The sequence below is a fragment of the Cebus imitator genome, unplaced genomic scaffold (assembly GCF_001604975.1).
Source record: "Cebus imitator isolate Cc_AM_T3 unplaced genomic scaffold, Cebus_imitator-1.0 Scaffold486, whole genome shotgun sequence".
Taxonomy (NCBI): domain Eukaryota; kingdom Metazoa; phylum Chordata; class Mammalia; order Primates; family Cebidae; genus Cebus; species Cebus imitator.
In genome coordinates, this window is record NW_016107801.1 from 37,343 (window position 1) to 45,906 (window position 8,564).

General features: G+C 57.6%; 1 protein-coding gene across 3 annotated transcripts; it reads right to left on the reverse strand.

Moving 5' to 3' along the window:
• Window positions 1-1,462: 1,462 nt before the first annotated feature.
• Window positions 1,463-5,011, reverse strand: OBP2A (odorant binding protein 2A). 3 transcript variants are annotated; one of them, XM_037732986.1, is made up of 7 exons: window positions 4,771-5,011; window positions 4,159-4,292; window positions 3,818-3,888; window positions 3,183-3,291; window positions 2,431-2,599; window positions 2,133-2,156; window positions 1,463-1,592 (listed from the first exon to the last, which is right to left on the reverse strand). In XM_037732986.1, the coding sequence occupies exons 1-7, from the start codon at window positions 4,840-4,842 to the stop codon at window positions 1,476-1,478; spliced, it is 696 nt and encodes a 231-aa protein (XP_037588914.1). In that variant the 5' UTR covers window positions 4,843-5,011; the 3' UTR covers window positions 1,463-1,475. The 3 variants fall into 3 exon arrangements, with proteins under 3 accessions (XP_037588914.1, XP_017368545.1, XP_017368548.1); XM_017513056.2 differs by having other exon boundaries at window positions 1,464-1,597; window positions 2,431-2,532; window positions 3,181-3,291; window positions 4,771-4,985; XM_017513059.2 differs by lacking the exon at window positions 1,463-1,592 and adding an exon at window positions 1,653-1,671 and having other exon boundaries at window positions 2,431-2,532; window positions 3,181-3,291; window positions 4,771-4,986.
• Window positions 5,012-8,564: the final 3,553 nt, after the last annotated feature.

Genomic DNA, 8,564 nt, shown 5'->3' on the forward strand with positions numbered 1-8,564 from the left:
ATGGGCAGCTCCAGCCCCACCTGCTGGCATCCTCTAGGCAGGTGCTCAGCATTCCTCAGGGCCAGGAGCGAGCCAGATGATGCCTTTACTTTTGTTGGCAAAATCAGAACTTTTTAAACTTCTGCCTGTGTCTCTTTTGTACTATACTATGATAGCCGTGCCAACCAACTGGCGGATGAGTGAGTCCTCCTGTCACCAAGCAACAGGTGCACTGTCCCATGAGTGGGGCAGGGAGTGGATGTCCAGAACTAAGGGGTTCTCTGGGCACCCTCTGGTGCCTCTAGGCCTGTGAATTGGCACAGCAGCACCACAGACCTGCAAGGCGCACACCCGGGGGCTCAGAACCCTGGGGGTGAAGGTCGGTGCTATCCCACTGGAGAAGCAACCAGCATAGGCCCTGGCCAGCGGCGAGGAGGAGGAGAGGAACACCAGCCATGCCTGGCACCGACGGCCACAGCTGGAGCCTTGCCAAACCAAGAATGTTTCTGCTCTAAGACTTCCTTCTGTTTTCTAGAAATTCTTGCCTAGAAATTATTTATTGTTTTTTAGACAGTATCACAGACATTTGTCACCTTGAAGTCCCAGTGACAGCAAAGTGTGAGCCTTGTCTTTGTAAGATGGGGTTTGCTGTGTCCCCCACATGTGGCCTGTGGGCACCCAGGCTGGCTCCGCCTCGGCTCGCCTAGGCCCTGCTGTCTTGGTCCATTTCAGGGCCACCCTGCAGCCTCTGCCTGAACCACATCTGGGCAGGAGGTGGGGAGGTGAGGTTGCTGGTCCCAGCAGGAGCGGGCAGTGGTCACTTGGTACACAGCCAGTGGCCCTGGAAGAGGCTGTCACTTTGCAGGCTCATCCCCCAGGAGGCCCGTTCCACTTGGGTTTGTGGCTCCTGGGGCGTGTTTATCACCCCAGTGCGTTGGCTTCTCCTCCCTCACTGTGACCAGCCTCCCCGAATCCCCACAGCCCCAGTGTCCATGCAGACCCTCGCTCTGTACAAAACACAAGAAGGCCAGGGTGGGTCGAAGATCTTGGAGGCCTGGGCCGTCTCTGCTTACTCTGGGGGTGATGATGGAGGCACCAGTGCCCCTCTCTCCAGCGCTGCCACTGAGCCCAGGCTGCTAAAGGGGGCAGCTCGGAGGATCCCACTGAGATCAGCCTGGGGCGAGAGCCATGCAGTGGCCCCGTGGCTGCAGCCCTGATGCTGTGTCTCCGCTAACCCCCTCCCCACTGGCTTCCCAAACACTCCTGCCCAGGGCCCTGCCTGTCCCAAGCTGAACCTGAGACCAGAGGGCGGCTCTGCAGGAGGCCCCTCCAGGACACCGCGTGGCCCCACAGGCCTGTTGGACGTCATGCCTCTTATGGTTGCCAACGTCTTCCCAGCTTCCCTGGTGGCTCCCCCCACCAGCAGGCCTCCCAGGGAGCCAGCACAAGCCCCTCCCTCCCCACAGATAGGCACCCAGAGCTCAGGGAGAAGCTCTTTATTTGGCGTCAGGCGGGTGGGTCAGGGAAGGCTCATGGCTGGAGGGTGGGTCCAGGCGGCCCGGGCTCCATGTCTGGCAGCAGGGTGGACTCTGGAGGTGCAGACCCGGGGACCACTGTGCTGGGAAGAGGAGAAGAGGTCAGGGAGGCTGCAGGGTAGAGGCCAGGGAGGCTGCAGGGTAGAGGCCAGGGAGGCTGCAGAGTAGAGGCCAGGAAGGCTGCAGGGTGGGGCAGAGGACACGCCCAAAGCTCCCTCCCCAGGCTCCACAGCCCCCACATCGGCCATTGCTGGGCAGCCTCGGGGCTTCAGAGCGACCTCAGCTCCTCCAACGCCCGGGCAGGCCTCTGAGCATCCTGAGTGGGTGGGGGAGGGGGAGTGGACCAAGTGGGGACAGGTGCAGGGGGCAATGGGCCAAGCTGACACCTGAGGAGCCCAAGGGTGGCCTCGCTGTGGATGGACGAGGAGGACCCTCACTCGGGCTGGCAGGCCCAGGGGCAGGTGAAAGAAAGGACTTCCCAAAAGTCCCAGGAATTGCGGGGTGGGCAGACTCCAAGGTGCCGACTTCCTGCCTGGGCCCGGGGGTCTCCCTGCCTGTGTGGGATGGCAGGGGCCAGAGCAGACGGACCCTCGAACCCTGGGAGCAAGACCCACTCACCCTAGTGTTCGGGAACGCAGCTTCCTGCAGAGACCAAGAAAAACCCAGTGATGGGAAGATGCCCTGGCCCAGGGCCCAGACCCCGTCACAGCCCAGAGCTCAGACCCCGTCACAGCCCAGAGCTCAGACCCTGTCACAGCCCAGAGCTCAGACCCTGCCACCATGAGGACGCTAAGCAGGAGCCCCTGTGAGGAGACTTGGGGCACACAGGGACACGGGGGTCATGGGACACTGGAGGTCACAGAGAGGCACACGGGGCACACGGGGGACGGGGGACAAGGCACATACATCCTCTCACCCATCTGTAGGGGCGTGAAAATATTCCCCTCTGAGAGTCCCTTGCGCTGCACGAGTTTCTTAAATTCTTCCAGGGCCTCCAGGTTGGTGTCAGGATTCCGACCTGCAGGTGAGGTGACCAGGTCAGCTGAGGTGGGGACAGCGGCCTGGCCCTGCAGGCAGCAGATGCAGAAAGGAGACGGCCACGGCCCAGCACTGGGAAGCAGGGAGGGGAGGCCCGAGAGGGGACCAGAGTTTGAGGGTGAGGCTGGGGACAGAGGAGACGGCCATGGCCCAGCTGAAAGGTCCCCAGGAAGGGGGACAGTGGCGGGGACTATCCAAGCCACTGAGCAACCCCAGGGGACCAGGGCAGCTCCCACAGCCACTCTGTAGGGTCACAGCCCTCACCTGGAGGGACCTTGTGTCCCAGAGGGACTGGCTGCTCTCCTGCCCTGGAGGGTCCCTGGCCCATAAGGGGCTCTGTCAGGACACTACCTCCCCCGTAAGATGACACTCCTATACCCGAGACCCCAGAAGTGGCTCTTGGCAGGTTCATGTCACCAAGGGCCGTGTCTGTCCCTGCCTGGCCCGCCCCATTCCCACTTCAGGAACTTGGACCAGCGGCCAAGGGCAGCGCTCAGTGCCCGGCACATGAAGGCCAGTGCAGGGGGCTTCCCCTTTCCCCCATGCCAGGGCATGGTGATGCCGGTTCCACTGGCTTCTGGAGGCGGAGACCGTGGGTCAGGACATGCAGGCCCCAGCGGGCCCTCACCCATGAGCTCTCCCATGCGGAACAGACCCCCATGGCGCTGGTCTTTGCAGTAAAAGACGCAGTGGTCCGTCCCGGGCAGCTCCTGCAGGTATATGAGCTTCCTGCCCCCATCTGTAGATGACAGAGAAGGTGGGTCTTCAGTGCCCTCATTCCCAGAGAAAGCACTCAGGACCACATGAAGGAACACTCGGGAATGTTTCAGTGGTCACCCAGGTGCCCCGGACAGTCTGAGCTGGGCCTGGCTGCTCTGCACAGCGTGTACCCCGACACTGAGGCAGGAGCTTCCTCCGGGGAAGGTCCCAACCCAAGCAATGGAGCCACAGAGGCCAGAGCACGTCCAGGACTACAGCCCGGCCTTCCCAGCCCCAGCAGTGCCCCTGCCCTACTTCACATCCCAACCCTCTGCCTCCCCATCCCTAACCCTTGGCTTCCTCAATGTGTCAATGGCTAGGGCCTCCCAGAGGGAAGGTGTGATCTGGTCCGTCTCCACTGTGGACAAGCCTGTCACACCTATGTCAGGGCCACCAGCCCCTGAGGAAGGAGAGGCCGGCCCCTCCTCGAGGTGGGCAGAGCCGGGACCCTGGTAGAAGGGTGGCCTGGGTGCTCTCTGCCTGCAGTGGGGCTGGGGGAGGCTCACAGGTGCTGAATTTGCCAGGCTCCTCCGTTTTCCGCATCAGGATTTTCTTCTGGAAGCACCGATCATTCCTCCTGGAAAACAGGAGACACGCGGGCAGCGGCTCCCAGGACACACCTGGGCCGCCCTCAGCTCACCTGGTGCATGGTCGTGATCCAGTGACCTGAAAATTCCACTGCCCCCTCCTGCGCCCCACACTAAGCTTTAGGATGCTCTGGCTCTTTCCCTCCAAGGCAGGGGGTGATTCTTACCAACGCCCGAAACCGGGATGGGGGATGGGCACCGGTGGGTCTCGGGAGGGGAGAGAAAGCAGCCTGAGGGGCCGCACAGCAGGCGACACTCACATGAAGGTGAATGTGGCTTCCAAGTCCCCACGGTCCAGGGCTGTCACCGTCACTGGGGACACCTTCCTGGGCCTCTTCTCCTCCGGAAGGTCCTTATCGGTCACCACGGCCTTCACATACCATGTCCCTGTGATCTGGAGCAGGCCGAGGCCGTGAGCCCACCATGGGCTGGCCCAGAGTCTACCCTGACGGTAGCACTCAGGCTTGCAGCTCTAATCAGACAGCCATGCTGCCCGGCTGCCACCCTCCCCACCCCTATCCCTGGCTCAGGGCTCCCAGCCTCTGGTGGAGGGAAAGCATGTCTGCACCCCATGGACCCCGGGCCCCAGCACCAGGTGAGCCCTCCCTCCCCAGGGCCCAACCCCGCGAGACCTTCGGGGATCAGGTGTCAGTGCAGCAGGACCCCCTGAGCTGAGCCTGCTCCGGCTCCGGGTCCCAGGAGGGGCCGTGTCTGCTGGAGGAACAACGGGACCCCTCCCCCCGACCCCCGGGCTGGGAGCATGGGGTCAGAACCCAGCATTGACTGATACCTCCTAAAGCAGGGCCCCTGGCGCTGCCCCCCGCCCAGGAGTCGGCCTGGCTCCTCCACCCACCCACACCAGCCCGGCTCACATCCTCCTCCTCCAGGGCGAAGGTCAAGGCAGCGGCCAGGCCGAGCATGACACCCAGGAGCAGGGTCTTCATCTCCAGAGCTCTATGCTTACGACCTCGGCGGGCCACTGGGAGTCTGAACAAGTCTGTGCCGGCTTCTCTCAAGGTGTCCTTTATGGCCCCCTAGCCAGTGTCCTGGGAGCACGTGGCACGGGTCACCCCTCCCCACAGTGGCAGCCAGTCCTGCATCCGGGAGGGGGAGTGTCATCATTGCTGGCATCTGGTGAGCAGCAGTTCAGTGCCAGCCAGAGAAGAAAAGACACATGATGTGCCCAGGGTTTGCACCACCCGAACGTGCCCACTCAGACCAGCCCGGAGGACTTGCCAGGACGGGGCAGGGTGGTGTGTGTCCGCACCCCGAACCACAGAGGGAGAACCCACGGCCTTGGGACGTCCCTCTCCCACCCCTGAGCCCTCCCAGCACCCCGGCTGGGACCCTGGGCAAGTTCTCTGGGGAACTGGGCGTCTCCCCTGCTGAGGAGAAAGGGACTGGGCTTTAGAACCACAGAGACGTGGGGCTGCTGCCCGCTGAGCCCGCACAGCCTAGCGCCCAAGCTCTGGGTCCCACGCTGCACTGATCTTCCCTGCCCCGGACCCTGCACTAGAGCCTCCTAGGGGCAGAGGAGGATACCACTGTGTGGCTCAGGGTCAGTTTATACACGGCCTCCTCGGGCCATACGAGGGACCACGCTGCCTCCCCGACCCCGCTTCACTCCGTACCCGGGCCAGGCCGTGCTGTCCTCAGAGCACGCTATCTCTCTGGATGGTTCTGTCCATCTCTTCCTGCACGTGTTCATCGGCCATCTCCCCGTTAGAATTTACGTTCCCCTCTCTCATCAGCTTTGACGGCCCCAGCCCGCAGGACAGGCCTTGAATCTTATCCCTTTAGATAAATGGGTGGCATGAGGCACCAACAGCCACCTGCCAGCCTTGCTCAGCGTTCGTGAGTGCTGAGCTCCTTTGGGCTCCTGGCTCCGCTGGCCTCATCCCCAGACAACCTGAGCAAGAACTGTGCCTTCTCCTCCTGGACCCGGTAGTTCCCGGGCCTGCGTCATCTGCCCTGGGACCCACGGCTGAGCCACGTTCTGCAGGCATGTGCTGGGCCGGCATGCTGGCATCGGTGTGCCTCAGTGGTCCAAGATCAGACACCCTTGGGTACTTGCTAAATAATACTAACGCACACTCTACTAACCCTGGGGGGCTGTAAGGAGGGGCTGGTGTGACCCAGTCCTTCATGTCTCCCACGGCAAGTGCTGGTGCGCAGAAACCACTCCCCATGCCCCCGGGCAGGAAAGTGTGGGGCCTGGGCTCTTCAGGACAGGAGATGAGCAGACAGGCTGGTGTCTCTACATCAGCAGGAAGATGTCTCTGTTTCCTGTTTTTGTTGACGGTATCCCAGGCACCTCGTATTTCACTGGTTGGTTGTGAATCATCTAAGCACCTTACGACACTGGCGCTGCTGGCTCAATCCTTGAAGAAAATGCTGGAACAACATGCACAGATGCTTCAGAGAACGGGGCTCCCCCACGGGTTCCACGCTCAGTGCGACGGCTGCTCCCCAGGAGCCTCCCATCGTCCACCCACCTCACCCTGTGTCCCAGTCTCGCCCGCCAACTGTGTTCTTTTAGATACTGGTTGGTTTCCAGTGGTGCAGACGCCGTCAGGAGATGGTAGGGCTGGAGGCTGGGGGTCAGCCCATGGCAGATGGGAGGGGCGTGATCCCTGGTCCCCAGTGCTTTGTGGCCTGGCACGTTTCTCTGGATGGCTGTGTTCCTTCTGATGGTGATGCCTGTTGGGCTGTTAAAGGTATCTAACAAAATCCAACACCCATTCAGGATAACAACGCTCAAAAAATAGAAACAGAAGAGAACTTTAACTTGACAAAGAACATCTACAAAAAAACTGTGGCTAACTTTCTTTCTTTCTTTCTTTCTTTCTTTCTTTCTTTCTTTCTTTCTTTCTTTCTTTCTTTCTTTCTTTCTTCTTTCTTTCCTCCTTCCTTCCTTCCTTCCTTCCTTCCTTCCTTCCTTCTTTCTTTCTCTTTCTCCTTCCTTCCTTCCTTTCTTCCTTTCTCTTTCTCTCTCTCTCTCTTTCTTTCTTTTTCTTTCTTGGGATGGAGTCTTGCTCTGTCGCCCAGGCTGGAGTGCAGTGGTACAATCTCGGCTCACTGCAACCTCTGCTTCATGTGTTCAAGCGATTCTCCTGCCTCAGCGTCCTGAGTAGCTGGGATTGTAGGCATGCACCACCACGCCCACCTAATTTTTGTATTTTTATTATTTATTTATGTATCGAGATGGAGTCTTGCTCTGCCAGGCTGGAGTACAGTGGCACGATCTCGCCTCACCCCAACCTCCGCCTCTCAGGTTTAAGCAATTCTCCTGCCTCAGTCTCCCAAGTAGCTGAGACTGCAGGCACCATGTCCAGCTAATTTTTGTATTTTTTAGTAGAGATGGAGTTTCACTATGTTGGCCAGGCTGGTCTTGAACTCCTGACCTCATGATCTGCCTGCCTTGGCCTCCCAAAGTGCTGGGATTACAGGCGTGAGCCACTGCGCCTGTCCACATTATTCCTATTGGTGAAAGACTGATGTGTAACTGGCTCAAGTCCAGCTGCTCGCTGCTCAGAAGTCAAAGCATGAGCAGTGTGGTGGAAGGAAAGCAGCTTTATTCAAATGCTAGCAGTTGAGGAATGGCCAGGCCCATGCCTTTAAAAGTCCATTCCAACTTTTTGGGCTGAGTGAAGGGTTCAAGGAGGAAGACATTTGGGGAGTATGTGGGAGCGGGGCAGGGGGTGTCGATCCGCATTCTGTTCTGATGGCTCTCCTGAGTCATCACTTGCCTGTCCCGAGGTCTGCTTTGCGTCATCCTGACTTCAGCCTGGAAGTGGGGGGCTACCTGTAACTCCCCCTAAGTGGGAGGATTCTGCATCTGGGTCTCTCTGCCTGGTTTGTTTCAAAATTGGCCCCTGGAATTTCTAAGTAAGCACGTAATTAGATAAGCAAGGACTGCTTACAGAAGTGCCTGGTGGGAAAGAGAGAAACAAAGTGTGTTTCAAGGCTGAAAGCAAGAAAGGAAAAAAAGATTTAAAGGTCATTTTGAGGCTGGGATACTCAGTTACAAATGCTTTCTTCTTAATATCAGGGACAAAGCAAGGATGTCCACTCTCACCACTTGTGTTTACCATAGTACAGAAAGTTCTAGTCAGAGCAGTAACAGTTTCTTAAAAAGGAAATAAAAGACATTCAAATTGGAAGGGAAGGGAGAAAACTGTCTGCATCTGCAGATGACATGATCGTCTCTGTGGAAAATCCCAAGAAATTGAAAAACAACACAAAACAATATACCTCTTAGAACTAATAAATACACAAAGGTTGCAGGACACAAGATAAATATACAAAGATCAGTTGTGTGTCTGCATACAAATAATGGACCCTAACCCTGAAAACACAATATTATCTATAATGGCTAAAAAAATGAGATACCGAGGCATAAGCCTAACAACCCATATGCTGGATCTGTATGCTGAAACAATGCAACGATTATAAACCAAATCAAAGAAGACCTAAACAAGCTCTGTCCATGGGTTAGGAGGCTCAACAGAGTAAAAATGTCATTTGTCCCAAGTAATATAAAGATTTAACACAATTTCTATCAAAATTCCAAAAGGAATTTTGGTAGATATAGACAGGAGTATTCTAAAATTTATATGGAAAGGCAAAGGAGCTAGAATAACTAAAACTTTTTTTTTTTTTTTTT